Source organism: Astatotilapia calliptera, chromosome 18 (genome assembly GCF_900246225.1).
Source record: "Astatotilapia calliptera chromosome 18, fAstCal1.2, whole genome shotgun sequence".
Classification (NCBI taxonomy): domain Eukaryota; kingdom Metazoa; phylum Chordata; class Actinopteri; order Cichliformes; family Cichlidae; genus Astatotilapia; species Astatotilapia calliptera.
Genome location: NC_039319.1, coordinates 27,469,056 through 27,485,323, shown reverse-complemented (window position 1 = coordinate 27,485,323; position 16,268 = coordinate 27,469,056). Strand labels below are relative to the sequence as shown.

At 40.6% G+C, this 16,268-nt stretch overlaps 1 protein-coding gene across 1 annotated transcript; it reads left to right on the top strand.

Moving 5' to 3' along the window:
- Positions 1–6,356: 6,356 nt before the first annotated feature.
- On the top strand, positions 6,357–16,268 carry LOC113010909 (solute carrier family 22 member 13-like). The gene is made up of 10 exons (XM_026150185.1): positions 6,357–6,731; positions 6,847–6,950; positions 10,576–10,730; positions 12,696–12,864; positions 12,947–13,067; positions 14,809–14,903; positions 15,107–15,321; positions 15,416–15,524; positions 15,632–15,838; positions 15,926–16,268. Exons 1-10 carry the CDS (start codon positions 6,357–6,359, stop codon positions 15,984–15,986), a joined length of 1,611 nt encoding a protein of 536 aa, XP_026005970.1. The 3' UTR covers positions 15,987–16,268.

The window sequence follows — 16,268 nt, the reverse complement described above, 5'->3', positions numbered from 1 at the left end:
AGCTGAACAAAAACTCCCTGATAACGACTGTGTGTTGACTATTCTTCCCACTCTATGCAAGGCCACCTGGGTTGGCTGATAGACTGTTTACTTAGCCTGATAGGGCAAAGGACACATATACACTTACACTGATAAGTACTCACACATCCCCCCTCCCCTTCCAATGCCTTCGATGCTTGTTGCCTCCTGGGAACACGAGGCGGGTCTGGGCCCGCGCTGGAGAGTCAGCGCAGTGGCAGGATGGCTGCTGTGTTGCCTGGGATTACTCCTCATCCCCTACCCAACCTTGTTGCTGGTCACGTGCTCTATAATGTTGTACTGTGGACAACCAAGGTACACTTCAACTGCGAGAGACAGAATGTGAAAAAAAAATCCATGAATTCCCATGGTAGGATTTGTAAAGAATTTATTCGTAAATTAGGGTGGAAAATAAGTATTTGGTCACCTCAAACAAGGAAAATCTCTGGCTCTCACAGACCTGTAACGTCTTCTGTAAGAAGCGTTTCTGTCCCCCACTCGTTACCTTTATGAATGGCACCTGTTTGAACTCATCATCTGTATAAAAGACACCTGTCCACAGCCTCAAACAGTCAGACTCCAAACTCCGCCATGGCCAAGACCAAAGAGCTTTCGAAGGACACCAGGAAAAGTATTGTAGACCTGCACCAGACTGGGAAGAGTGAATCTACAATAGGCAAGCAGCTTGGTGTGAAAAAATCAACTGTGGGAGCAATCATCAGAAAATGGAAGACATACAAGACCACTGATAATCTCCCTCGATCTGGGGCTCCACGCAAGATCTCATCCCGTGGGGTCAAAATGATCATGAGAACGGTGAGCAAAGATCCCAGAACCACACGGGGGGACCTGGTGAATGACCTGCAGAGAGCTGGGACCAAAGTAACAAAGGTCACCATCAGTAACACACTACAACGGCAGGGAATCAAATCCCGCAGTGCCAGACGTGTTCCGCTGCTGAAGCCAGTGCATGTCCAGACCCGTCTGAAGTTTGCCAGAGAGCACATGGATGATACAGCAGAGGATTGGGAGAATGTCATGTGGTCAGATGAAACCAAAGTAGAACTTTTTGGTATAAACTCAACTCGTCGTGTTTGGAGGAAGAAGAATACTGAGTTGCATCCCAAGAACACCATACCTACTGTGAAGCATGGGGGTGGAAACATCATGCTATGGGGCTGTTTTTCTGCCAAGGGGACAGGACGACTGATCCGTGTTAAGGACAGAATGAATGGGGCCATGTATCGTGAGATTTTGAGCCAAAACCTCCTTCCATCAGTGAGAACTTTGAAGATGAAACGAGGCTGGGTCTTCCAACATGACAATGATCCAAAACACACCGCCCGGGCAACAAAGGAGTGGCTCCGTAAGAAGCATTTGAAAGTCCTGGAGTGGCCTAGCCAGTCTCCAGACCTCAACCCCATAGAAAATCTGTGGCGGGAGTTGAAAGTCTGTGTTGCTCGGCGACAGCCCCAAAACATCACTGCTCTCGAGAAGATCTGCATGGAGGAATGGGCCAAAATACCAGCTACTGTGTGTGCAAACCTGGTAAAGACCTATAGTAAACGTTTGACCTCTGTTGTTGCCAACAAAGGTTATGTTACAAAGTATTGAGTTGTATTTTTGTTATTGACCAAATACTTATTTTCCACCCTGATTTACGAATAAATTCTTTACAAATCCTAACATGTGGATTCATGGATTTTTTTTTCACATTCTGTCTCTCACAGTTGAAGTGTACCTCTGGTGCAAATTACTGACCTCTGTCATCATTTTAGGTGGGGGAACTTGCACAATCGGTGGCTGGCTAAATACTTTTTTGCCCCACTGTATGTGCTTTCTGTGTAGAGGAGTTTTTTTGTTTCCTGTTCTCATGCTGTCCTCCTATAGCCCAGCATGAGCAGAGGTCTCTTTTTTTCCTCTTGTACTTTCCCATTGTAGTGTATATTTCAGTGTTTTTTTCTGTAATGCAACCGCTCTCTGACTTGTATCCCCATGTGATGTCTGTGTTGTCTGTGTATGGTCGGGGGGCGGGTTCATTCCACTGCAGGGCAACCTGCCACTGCATGTGGCGAATAAAATTTGAACTTGAACTTGAACTTAAAATCTGGGTGAAAATCAAATCTCAGGATGTGCCACAAGTAAATAATCAGTGGACAAACGCATCAAGTTCACCAGGGAGGATGTGAAAAATGACAGGCTACCCCAGGGGTTGGCAACCTGCGGCTCCGGAGTTGCATGCGGCTCTTTAGTCCTTATAGTGTGGCTTCGCGTGGTTTGGGAAAATAAATTAGAAGTAATTAGCTGAAGTGTATTTTATTTATGTTAGTTATTTTTTTTAACTTGTAGATCTAAATTGGAAGATTATTGCGACATTGAAATATAAAAATAAAATTATATTTTATTATTTTGTTCATCGCTCAAAATAAGCGTCACACTCGCAGAAGCCGGTGTACCCGCCGAAACGCCGTGCAATTATCGAGACTTTCAGCCCCAGGTAGGCCAGTTATGGATCTTCGGATCCACATTATGTCAGCAGCTATTCTCCACCATGAACTATGTTAAAAACAAACACCGCTCACGCCTCACAGATGACAGTTTACAGTCCTGAGTAAAGATGAAAGTACAGCCCCGATTTGCAGACGCTGTGCGCAGAGGTTCAGGAGCAGAAGTCGCATTGTAAACATACCACGGCAGACCCGACGATGTTTCCATGAACATGCTTTTCAGCATCTCTTTATTGACCACTTTTCACACATGGTTGCTGTACGCATACAGCCGGCTGTAGCTTTTCAGCTCACAGCCCGACACATACCAACAACAGCATAGATAGCACAGACGTAAACGAGGCGAGGCGTGATTGCGGGTGCCGCTCAGGTGCGTCCGCCTCCCCTGCAGCGGTGCTGCAGACCACGCCCCGCCACACACATTAACCAGGTAAAATACATATTTAGGCAGTATTTTTCATCTTTTAGCAGCATAGTGCTTTTTTTCCAATTATTTTTTTAAAAGTCAGGTCAAGGCTCCCATAGTACCGGTATGTCAATGTCAAAAAGTATTTGCGGCTCCCAGTGTTTTCTTTTGTGTGGAAACCGGGTCCAAGTGGCTCTTTGGGTCTTAAAGGTTGCTGACCCCTGGGCTACCCTGTCAGTAATGGGGGACATTTAAAGTTGATGTGTACCGATGCATACGGATCAGTATTTAAGGTTTGACTCTCATCATCCACTGGAGCATAAACTGGGTGTCATCAGGACGCTACAACACAGAGCGAACACCATCCGCACAGATACAGCGGCCAGCAAAGCCGAAAAACATCATATCAATAAGACCCTGAGTAAATGTGGTTATCCCAGCTGGGCATTTGTCAAAGCTGGGAAAGCTCATAGAGAATGCTCCAAGTGATCCAGGAGAGAGGACAACTGCTGCCTAAGCAAAAACCTCTAGTGATCCCATGTGTCAGGAGTATCAGAATAGCTGAGACACATTTTCTCTAAACACCAGGTCTCTGTGGCTTTCAAACCCCAAAATGTGCTGCTTCAAAAGTTGGTCCACCCACAAAAAGAGTAATATAGTGTACGCTGTTAAGTGCCAGGAGGATTGGCAGGATTTATACATCGGGGAAACCAAACAACCTCTGGCTAAGCGGATGGCACAACACAGAAGAGCCACCTCGTCAGGCCAGGACTCTGCAGTCTATTTACACCTACTGGTTTGAGTGGGGAGTCAAGGAAGCCATTTATTTCAAAAGGGAAAGACCATTTCTGAATCAAGGAGGGGGCCTAAGGGCACATCTTTCATTATCCTACAATGCTGTGATTGCAGCCATTCTCCAGGTCTCTCTGGACTCCTGGTCATTGATCAATGGTCATGACAATTTGCATATTAATGATTATGGGGGCACTGTTAGTCAGTGGTGCTAGTGTCACTGATTATGCAAATATCATATAGGAAAAATGGCAGATTAGGTTGGGTAAAAGACCAAAGGTTGAGGCACACAACGATGTGTGCCACTGGTAAAGTTTCTGGGCTGCCCTTCCTCATAACAGCCATCCCTCAAGATTTTCTCCATTTAAAGCAATGGATTATCAGGGATTGTAACATCTAGTCCCTTTTACTGAATTAAAAAAAAAAAATTCTAGCACAACTATAACCCATATTCATAAAAATACTTTTAGTAATGATACTTTACTGGCCCAAGTGCCCCTTCTAACATAAGGCTGGATGGAAAGGAAGTGTCTGGATTTCATTAAGTTTAATGACAATGCTTCACCTCTCATCCAGGAGGCTTCTTCAGTTCAAAAACAAAATTAAGAGGTTTGTTCTCCTATGTTAATGTCAGAGGTCTGAGGAGAATGGTCAAACTGCTTTGAGCTGGTAGGAAGCGAACAATAACTGGAATATCCATTTATTACAAACAAGGTAGAAGAGCATCTCTGAATGCATAACTCATCACATCTTAAAGAAGATCACACAGTACAGTACAGAGTACAATTTGAATAGAAAATGACTGGAAAATGTTGTCTACATTATTGAGACATGCAGAAATTCAGATAATAGGATCAGAATTTAATGTAAACAACATTAAGGCATGGATCCATCCTGCCATGTGTAATAAGCTCAGGCTGGTGATATAATGTGTGGAGGATATACAATGTACAATGTGTACCACATAAAATCTATAGACTTCAAGTCAGTGTTGATTTTACACACACTCCAGCCACTTTATGAGGAACAAGTTACTAGTACCAGGTTGGACCACCTTGCCTTCAAACACTTTTAATTCTTTATGGCATTGATTCAACAAGGAAACATTCCTCTGATATATATAACCACATATATATCAGTTTTGTGACATGGCACATTATCTTGCTGGAAGCAGCTATTGGAAACTGGGTACACTATGGTCATAAAGGGATGGACCAACATCTATGCAGAATATATAGTCACTTACTTCTCCTGTCTTCACCATTCTAATTCTTGATTTGAACTTTAGCAGCCCGTCTTTGCCATGTTGTTGCCATGTGATTGGCTGATTTGACATTTGTGTTACAATCAGCTGGGTAGGTGTACTTACTCTACACGTAGGAGACTGCAAATAGATAGACAGTGTTCTGAATCTGTTAACTGGGTATAATTCTGTCAATTCTTGGGAGTAATAGCCATACATAGTATTGAAAACTACAATTTGAATATGGCCATTACGTATTTAAATGTAGGTTTTGCAAATGTATGTAACAGCTGCAGTGGAGCAGTGTATACAACTTGAGTAAACCTTAAGTGTGCTGACACGGCATAAAGCGAACAATCCTTTAGTTTCACCTTAGTTACAGTTTTATTCACTGACCTCTTCAGTGTTCACACATACGTTATAAACTGTATGATCATTCCTGATTACAAGCAAACGCTCTTTATTACATTACCCAACAACACCTCTTCAAAATCAGATTCTGAGCCAGAGCATTACTCTTTCTCTGCTTTTTTGGGTCAGCTTTTTTACAGGAGTGAGGAGAAAGAGCAGAACTTCCCCAGATTAAAGACCAGCACCCAGCGAATGCTTAAGCCTTTATTTACTGTATAATTTTTGCTTTCCTTCACAGTTTTACTGTGTTCACAGTCTTTTGCAGCTAGTACAGTGTCTCCTATAATACACACAAAGTAATTGTGATACATGTTATACATTAATTACGTCACGCAGTCATCATATATTTTTTTAAATTGAGTTTATTCCCTTTAAAGATGCACTTTGGGATTCATTCCCTTGATCACACTGGACTAAATTCTCATTACAGACACAATGAGAATTAGATTTCCTAAAATAAAACTAGAAAATGCACATTAGGCCCTGAACACATATAAGAAGTCAAGGAGAAAAAGCATATTTTCACCTCTAATTAGGTATGTTGACAGAGGTCAGCTTCAGTGTTCTGGATAGATTTAAGCAGAAAGGTCTGACTCTTGCGGTTCAAACTGCTGGTTTGAGAGAAACTTAGGTCTGTTAACTTAAAAAATGTAAATAAACTGCAAATGAAGGCACCACTTTATCACTCCGCTCTGTTCAGTGCTTACTACTAACTCAGAGATGCTTTAGCCTGATGATTTTAGATTTAAAGCAGCAGATTTAAAATCAGAAATTGTGTTTATGTGTGTGTGTAATGACTTTTGAAAGAGCCCTGAATGTGGTGACATGACAGCAGTTCAGTATGTTCAGGTAAAAAAAAATTTAAATAATGAGCTCCGTGTGCTAAAAAGATAATATAGCTGGGTTAAAGATTAACAGTCACTGTATGAGTCGGCGCTGCAGCTCTTTTGTTTTTCAGACCTTCACCATCAAGCTCAAAATGACAGACTTTGGAGAGATTCTAAGGAACATTGGGGAATTTGGATTATTCCAGAAGATCACTCTAATTGCACTTTGCTTTCCAAACTTTGTTCAGACTTTTCTCTATGCCAGTTTTGTTTTCATCCAATCAGATCCAGACAGACACTGCAGCACAGACTGGATCCTCAGTGCTGCTCCTAACCTGACCTCAGAGGAGCAGCTCAACCTGACCGTGCCTCGGGAGGAGGATGGGACCTTCAGCAAGTGTGAGATGTTTGTCCCAGTGAGCTGGGACATTGATACTATCAGAGAGTACAGACTCAATGAGACCACAGGGTGCCAGGATGGATGGGTGTATGGGAACATGCTCTACAAAGCCACCATAGTCACTGATGTAAGTGAAATTTGTTGTTCAGTAGATCTCTCACCTCCATGAAACATTACATTAATTATTTTTTTTGTTTTATTATTGTTATTGTTATTATTATTATATTTATTTGTTTTCACAGTTTGATCTAGTGTGCGGCCAGGCCAGCTTGGTGGAAGTGATTCAAGCAGTATTCATGGCTGGAGTTCTTGTTGGTTCCCTCATGTTTGGACCTTTTGCTGAATCGTAAGTGTGCTCCTTGCAGTAGTTGATGGTTCCTTTTGCACCGAAATACAGAAATATGGCAGCTTTTTACGGAAAGGCAAGCGAATACAGTCCCTCCACTCCAATACACACACACATGAAAACATCTTCCTCCATTATTTTGCAACTTCACAAGCTCAGTCATATCAGATTAAAAAATATTGTTTGCACTAACAGTCTACACTGTACATAAACATCTTCATCTTTCTGCACTCCTTCCTGGCTGAAAAATTGTAAAATATTAATACTTCTACAGTTAAATAAATAAATATCTGCTATATTACCAAAAATAATTTACCATTAGCTGAAAAAGATGAGTGACTGAGAAATGTTTCAAACCATTCCTTTAGGAAAAGAAGCAAATCTTGAAAATACCTCTATACACATAAACCTTTATTACTGTATAATTGTGCATAAAATATTACAAGTCAAAACAATTATTCATATTTATTCTGCAGAAAACTGCATTAAATGGATGAGTTCAAAAAAACAGGCCTTTTCAAAAAAGTATATTAAAATTTCCACGCTCTGTATTCTCTACATCACATGTGTTGGTCACGTTCGCAAACAGAAACCCACCTGTTACACAGATAAAGCATTGAAGCTCATTTGCTTGGTAATGCTTACTATGTTTCCATACAGAGTGTAAATTGTAATTGACCTCAAAGCAGTAAAAGCAGAGCCAGCAGCAGCTTGCCTCCCATGCTGGTTTTTCATCAGGTTACTGTCAGACCAGCTGTTTGCACACGTGCATAGCACCAGAAACCATAGCACATCTTACCAAGCTGAGGTCATTGTTAATGGAAGCCAGACGCAGCTGTAAAGCAGAGAGAGCCACAGTTTCTATGAGCAGTAAACAAGCAGAGCTTTCAGTGACAATAGGCAACTACAGCCACAAGAGGCAAACAGTTGAGGAGCTTTATGACAAGCACTGTCATAAAGCTCCATGCATCCATCATGTCTGAGATGAAAAGTGAGTGACTGCTTTACTTTGGTACATTTTATTTATGTCTATTTTTAGGACAAGCAGAGCTTGCCTTGGTTGTCCTGACAGTGCATCACTGCTATAATTTTACACTGAATGAATAACTTTTGTCTGTTAACACATTCACAAAACAAATGTCTCTTTTAATTTGTTAGGTTTGATACCTTAGCAACAGCTTATCAAATAAATATTTTCACTAACTTCAAAAATAAATACTAATTTTGAGTCATATGCTTTGATTTGCGAATCTAATAAACCTGTATTTTTTTCCCAATGAAACACAGAAAATATATTAAATTAATGCTATTTTAAGGAAAATATTTGCTCATTTTGCATTTGACTGCAACAACACATTTGAAAAACTTATTTTCGGCATTGCACAGAGATATCTCCAGATTCTCTGAATCTTACATTCTGACTATGAGCTGACAGTTACCAAATAAATATTATAATGTTTCTATAAAATGAATGTTCCACAATTGTGTTGGATTAGACTTAGAATGGAATCTATTATGTGTATTTCATAAATCAATAAATAATTTAAGTATGTACTCTATTGCCTTATGTTAATACTTTAATGCAGTCCGTTAAAATGCCGCTTCCCTGCATATATACCAAAACTGCACATGCAATCATGTAAATAAGTTTGAGGGGACTCTGTGCAGTTCTGTGTGCGCCCGATGATTCAGCAGCCTGCAGAACCATCTTGAGGAGATAACTTGAAGAAACGTCTGTGTAGGTTTCCAGCCATCCAGCTCATAGTAACATAGTAATCATAGTGACCTTTATCTTAGTGACCTATTTATTTTTATTGTGGCTGGGTTTAAAGTGCACTGGGATGCACTGGGATGCACTGAGATGTCGTGCTTATAGAAGGTTCTCAAGAAGTGCACATCCCAGTGTCCTTCAGACCCATGCACACACTCAGACAAAAACTGGTTCATTCCAAGGACAAAACTCCCAAACCCAAACTAAACAACATAGTGTGTGCTGTGCAGTGCAGCAAGGAGTGCTCAGACCTCTACACAGGAAAAACCACAGAGCCACTTGACAAACCCATGGCACAACATAGAAGAGCCACCTCTACTGGACGAGACTGAGCTGTACATCTGCATCTAAAGGACCAAGACACATGGTTTGAAAGAGGAGTGAAAGAAGCCACCTATGTCCACTGTGAAAGACCATCTTTGAACAGAAGGGGTGGCTTACTGCACCAATTCTCTGCTAGCTACAATCCAGTTTTGAGATCCCTTCACAGGTGCCTTAACGCCCACTCATATCTTGCATCAGGTGATCTCATCAGGTCACATGATAGGTTGAGGCAAGGTCTCACATGGTTTCATCCAAAACCTCTGCTGATAATGACACCACACTCTTTTTTACACCTCAGCTCATTTGCTGAGGCACGTGATCAATAATGGGTCAACGACCCCCTTAATTGACAACTCCCACTAAGGCCTAAAATCTGGGACTCTCCACCATTCGCTCTTAGAACTGAAGAAGAGAGGTCAAACATCAGGTTGAGGTCTGGACTGGGCCATTGCAGCACCTTGATTCTTTTCTTTTTCAGTCATTCTGTTGTAGATTTGCTTCTGTGCTTGGGATCATTGTTGTGTTCCATGACTATTTCAGCCAAGCTTTAGCTGTTGGACAGCTGTTGCCCTCCCGTTTGACTCAAGAATGCTTTGGTATGGAGAAAGATTCATGGTTGTATCAACGATTGCAAGATGGCCAAATGCTGTGGCTACAAAACAATCATCGTCACTCCTCCACCGCTGTGCTTGACAGTTCGTACGAGGTGTTTGTGCATGTGTGCTGTGTTTTTGTTTTGTTTTGTTTTGTTTTGTTTTGTTTTGTTTTGTTTTGTTTTGTTTTGTTTTGTTTTGTTTTGTTTTGTTTTGTTTTGTTTTGTTTGTTTTTGGGGGGGGGGGGGTAGACAGTAGACAGGATAGACCGTTATGAAGCGCCTTGAGGCGACTTTTGTTGTGGTTTGGCGCTATATAAATAAAATTGAATTGAATTGAATTGAACGGGAAAGAGAGAAGGGGAAAAGGGGAAGACATGCAGCAAGGTCACCCTCAAAGGTCACACTCAAACCCAGGCTGCTGTATTTTTAGCCATAAGACAACCAGTGTGCTAAACTGCCTCCTGTTTCAAAGGTCTTGTAGTTTTATTCAAATATAACTTTGCAAATATAAGAAGCTTATCTCTTAGCTCTGGTTCCCTACCATAGTGGTTTTATTTCTTCATTCAGCTGCCCCTGTCAAGCAGTGTAAGTAATTTAATGTTGTGTTCTGTGTGTTTTATGTGTAATTTATTAGTTTGTTTTTATATGTTGCATATTTGTGTTGTTTGCATGCTTTTATTCTAGTCACTCATGACCCTCTCCAATTAAAGGAATGTCTTGTACCTCTATAGGCCAGTAAAAAACTCGAGATATGGCCAGTACAGCGAGAGACTCCAACATGACTGCACAGAGTCCCATAAAAAACTATTTTTACATGATTGCATTACTGTTATCTCTGTAATGATGCTACATTAACCAGCAGCTCTTGTGATTTAGTGTGCTTATTATCATAACAGAAGCTAATGTATCCCTGTGTGTTTGTCTTGGTGTTTCAGATTCGGCCGCAAACGAGCAACTCAGATTCCAGCAGTTCTGTTGTCTGTATTCACCGTGACAACAGCTCTCTGTCCCAACGTCTACTTATATTTAGTATCTCTGTTTCTGGTGGGATTTGGAGCTGGAGGATATCGAGTCAACAGCATCATACTATGTATGAAGAGTACACTAACTTTGCACAAACTTTGCAACTAACAATCGTTGTAACTGTAAAATAATCTGCCACTTGTTCTCTCAATAGCTAAGATGATGTTCTTGTAATGTTTTAGAGGTCCAGCAAGGCTGTACTGATCTGATATTTTCCAAATTTTTTCCAATTTTCTCAAATTTTCCATTTACACTTTCTACTTCCACCTCTTCCCATTTATTATTTTTATTGTTACTTTTATCTTACTGTTGCCTTTGTGACCGTTTTACATATTTACATTTACATACGAGACAAAAGATGTACTCTGCTGGCTCTCGGAGGAGGCGGACGCACTTTTTCTCCTCTCCTCTCCCTTATCTTCCCTGCTTAGTTCTTATGTCCTTGTCTAGTCTCGTGTTTTTTGTATTACTTTCCCTGGTAAACTGGTCTCTGAATGCTATTGACACCCTTTTCTCAACGAGAAGTCTGGGCTCGGGAGAGCCCGAGTGCCCTGGAGGGACTTTCCCCGCTGGATACACGATGGACGGGTGGCAGACATGGAGGGTCATGTGCCTGGCGGGACTGTCAATCAAGGACGCTGAAGATATCTACGTATTCAGAACCATGATAACAGGGTTCTTGCTGATCGGAGCTGGCTTATCAGAGAATTAAGAAAGCGGAACTGGCTGTTCAAACCCCCCCAAGGCTGCCCGCTGGGATTGAAATGATGGGACGAGGCGCAACTTCTCAGAATGGGCTCACTGACTGCAGCATGGATAAGATCTTGGAGAAGCTTGTGGCTGCCGTGAATACTCAGAACAACACCTCTGAGTAGAAGTTGGATTACATCTTGGAACAGCTGACTGCAGTCGTGAGTTTTCAGAATCTGCTCTTTGAGCAAAAGAATGACAGGACCAGGGAACTGAAGGTTAATAACATCATGGAGAAACTCGCGGCTATCCAACGGGAGATTGAGAGACCAGTGTCGGAGTGTTAAAGAACAGCTTGAAATTCTCATGAGTTGTTGCAAATGAAAAATTACCATCATAATCCGGCTACCCCTTCGGCGCCAGCTGTGGGCTCAAGGCTGAAGCTGAACAAAAACTCCCTGATAACGACTGTGTTGAGTCTGTTCCTTCTCATTCCATGCCAGGCCACCTGGGTTGGCTGGAAGGCTGTTTACTTAGCCTGGCAGGGCGAAGGACACTGTCTCAGCTGAACTATGGACACGCACACACATACATATACTGATACTGATAAGCACTCACTGACGCATCACCCTCCCTACCCGGATCCAACGCCACCTCCAACGCTTACCTCCCCTCTGATGTGGACATCGGGTCAGCTGGAGGCGCAGTCGAAGATTGCAGCGGTCCCAGATCAGATGTACACACTGGAACACTTTCCCATGTTGCTTGTCTGTGTTTATTGTGCTATGGTGTGTTGATATCTGTGCATTCCTGCAATATCCTTTTGTGTTACACCTTTCGATGTTTTTTTCCTCGCTACCTAGCCTGACCTGTCTCCCCAATGTGATGTTTGTGTATTGTATGTACGGTCAGCAAGGTCTGTCATCTCGGTTGTGGGCAAAAGACCTGCAACTGACAAATAAAGGCTATCTCATCTCATCATCATCTCATCATCATAATCAGTTTCTAAACATAAAGATGTTGGACAAAGGACAAAGACACATTTATGTAATTTTGTGTCCATCTTTCTACAGGGGGTTTTGTCTTCAACTAAACACATACTTGAGAAACTCTTGGGTTGTTGTTGGTTGGTTTGGGTCATTATCCATTCACACTGAGATGTTCTGTCTGATTAGGTATAAAACAGTAATAGAAAAATATATGTACAGTCAGCCGAGATATTCATAGCAGCTGATGTGCAATGTTTTTACTTATTTTTGTTGTTATGTATTTATTTTGTTCCATTTGAGCTGAGGTCTTAATCTAAAATAAACAAACAATTAACATATTTTCCTTATTGCAGCCACTGAATGGATTGGGACGTCCAAAAGATCATGGGGAGCTTGTGTGACTCAGCTGTTTAGTGCAATTGGAGAGTGCGTCCTCGCTGGTATGATCTATGGCATCCGAAACTGGAGACTGGCTCAGCTGATCACAGCAGTTCCGCTTGCAGTGCTTATTATCTACATATGGTGTGTATTTCACTCTATTTATTGAGTTATTTATACATTTCAAAATGTCTGTTTGTTTGAAGTTCAATTTTCTTCCTATCAGGTTTATTCCAGAGTCAGCCAGGTGGCTGTTAAGCAGAGGCAGAAAAGAAGAAGCCAAACAGCTCATTGTCAAAGCAGCAGCCATTAACAAACACCCTGTGTCAGAGTCTCTTCTGGACAAGGTAGTGAATCACATTCATCAGGGAAGTTTTCAAGAACATCGATGGCACCTGTAAAATACCTAAAAATAAGTGTGTTATATTCAGAGATGGGCAGTAACGGGTTACTGTAATCTGATTACTTTTTCAAGCAATAAGTAAAGAAAGGGATTTCTATTGCAAAAAAAAGTAATTCGATTTCTGTTGCTTTCCCGTAAGCACGCTGCGTTACTAAACAGTGATTTTATTTGTGAGAGTGTCTCACGACATTGACGTGCGAGCGTACGACGTCCGTTGCAGCAACAGACATGTGTAGATCAACAATGCGAGCTAGAGTACGACCGTGCAGCGTTTAAAGCGTGGATGTCCTGACATTACTTTTAGCTTCATTCCATAAAAAATGACAAAAACATTAGCGACCACTGTTCACTCTGCATGGGAAGACAACTTCTTTCTACAGCGAAAAATGAAACTTCAAATCTGTGCAAGCACCGAGCACCCTGCCACAGGAGTGTGAAATTCACAGAGAAATCCCCAGATCCCCCCACTGACATGACCGCTGCAGCACTGGCCAAACCTCCACCGGCCCCACTCCTGCTAAACAGGTGACAATCGATTTAAGAACGACAGGACTTAGTGCTGCCGAACCTTTGACTTTATTTATTTCTTGCTGTTTTTTACTTGCATCTATTTGAAAGAGTAAGTGTAAACACAAACAATTATTTCATTTTACATGCTGGAATATGCAGAAAATAAGTTTAAAAGTTAAACAATTTATTCAAATCAAAGACTGTTGCATATAATTTAATTTTTGCTTGATGCAATGTGCATAAAGTTAAAAGATTAAAACTAATAAAACAAGTTTTAAAAAGAGAATTTTTTCATTTGATTCCATTTTTTATGATGGATTATGCAGAAAAAGTAGAACAGGGCCGAAAGGTCTATTGCTTTATAATGTATTGAGGTTGTGTATCATGTTTTTAACAAGTAACTAAGTAATAGAGTAACTAATTACTTTTGAAAATAAGTAATCAGCAAAGTAACGGAATTACTTTCTTGGAGAAGTAGTCAGTAATTAGTAACTAATTACTATTTTCAAGTAAATTGACCAACACTGGTTAGATTTGGTACCATGCCTGGTATTCTTTTAATTATTTTTCAATAAAGTTTGCACAGGCTTTCTTATAATGGACTTTTATGCCATTTTCATCAAGATGGCAATAACCTCTGACTACTAAAGAGTCAGTCCTCCACTATTACTCATGCAAATGGTGGTGGTGGTGGTGTGTCTAAAGGTTTTTAAGCTCTGCCTCTGCCCCTCCACCCAGTGACATTAAACTGTCCCTGGTGTTTTTTGCGTAATGTTGCTAATCAAATAAACAAATTGAGTAAGGAAAGTAGAGTCATGAATAGAGAAGACATTATGTTCATTATTCAACATATTAAGGACAAGAGATATGGATTTAGGCAACACAGTGACTCTGTATGTTCTGCCCGTGTCTGTTTGACTTCCTCCCACAGTCTAAAGACATGCATGTTAGGGTAATTGCTCACTCTAAATTTGCAGAAGGTGTAAACGGTGTTGATGTCGATGGGTTAGGCCTAGAGTGGTGACCTGATCAATGTGTATTTGGTTTTTTTTGTGCTAAATTTGCTAAAAGAAATTCTACCTTGATTCAAAGTAATACCACTGGAGGCATAACAAATCTCCATTATTATCAGTAGTATTAAAATGGTGTTACGATAAACATTATGTCTCCCACAGATTGAAGTGAATAACTCTGTGAATAACGAAGGAATAAAAATCATCTTCAGATCATCACTGCTGACCAGATATTTCTTTATTATAATACTGTCATGGTAAGTTCAACATCTATAGTGAGGTTAATACATTAAAGGGAAATATTTCAATGCAAAAACATGTCGCTGTTTTTAAATCGTAAGATTTTGACTTTTGAATTTGATGTTTTGATGATTAAATGGCCATTCATAAATGTGTTATAAATGGTTCATGATACAGGACTTTTGTGTCTGATTAAATGTGTTTCTCTTCTCTTTTAAAGGTTTTCCGTGAACCTTTCCATCTACAGTTTGTACTTAGACATGGAAAGCTTTGGTTTGAGCATCTTTGTAACCCAACTGGTTTATGGTGTTTTTGAAGTACCATCTGTTTTACTCTCCATGTGGCTGCTGGATATTTTTGGGAGGAAAATATTATTCATAGCAACCCTTCTGATCGGAGGAGTCTCTTCCATACTTATCCTCGCTGTTCCTGATAGTAAAAGCTTAGTTATATCACAAAATACATTTTATTTTTGTCTGATTATCATGTTTATGTTCACTTTTATTAATTATTTATTTCATTATGTCAGGTTACGCCATTTCTGTCACATCTTTAGCTGTTGCGTCTCGTTTTTTCTTGATATGGGCTGGCTCTATTTGTATGGTCTTTATGCAGGAGTTGTTTCCAACATCGGTTAGGTAAGCAGTCACAGTTTTTATTCATGTTTGTGAACAACTTGTGTGAAAAGAACGCTGAAAAAAAAAAGACCAACTTAGTGAGTATACCTTTTGTCCTCCTGTTTCAGACAAACAGCCACATCTTTAGGATCCATATCAGCAAGATTAGGTGGATTACTGGCTCCACTGCTGAACTTGTTGGCCATGTACCACTCGGTCATACCCATCACAGTCTTCAGCTGCCTTACGTTGATAGGTGGATTTCTCGGCTTCTTGCTTCCCGAAACCAAAAGAAAAGAGCTTCCTGAGACGACTGAAGAGGCTGAGCGCAATGGGTATCAGTGTTTAACTACTGCAGCATTTCAAACATGTTATTTTGTCAATGATCGTTTCTTCATCTGTTTCTGTTTTATGTCTTTCAGACAAGTTAGTCCCACAAGAAGAACAACTACCAGTCCACATTCATATTCAACCAAGATGTAGATGTTTTTGTACGGATTTCATCTTTACAAATATGTGATGTATTTAAATGAACCACAACCTCAGTCATCATGTTCTATAGACGTCCCTGGTTCTGGACTCAGGGTCTGAAGATACATCTGAGGAGACCGCAGTCTTAATAAGTTATCATTTTGTTAACACTTTAGTTTTTAGACAGTGTAACTTTGGCTAACTTTCTGCAGTACAAAGAACCAAGTGTAATAATAAGTGATTAAATAAACACTGTTTCCATCACCTTGAAAAAATTAAACACTATTCCCACTA

Excerpts from the sequence above, each read along its gene's own strand:
- LOC113010909 (XM_026150185.1), top strand. The coding sequence starts at position 6,357 with ATGACAGACTTTGGAGAGATTCTAAGGAACATTGGGGAATTTGGATTA. Across the intron at positions 10,731-12,695 it reads AGTCAACAGCATCATACTAT|CCACTGAATGGATTGGGACG; the intron begins GTATGAAGAGTA and ends TCCTTATTGCAG. Across the intron at positions 15,322-15,415 it reads TATCCTCGCTGTTCCTGATA|GTTACGCCATTTCTGTCACA; the intron begins GTAAAAGCTTAG and ends TCATTATGTCAG.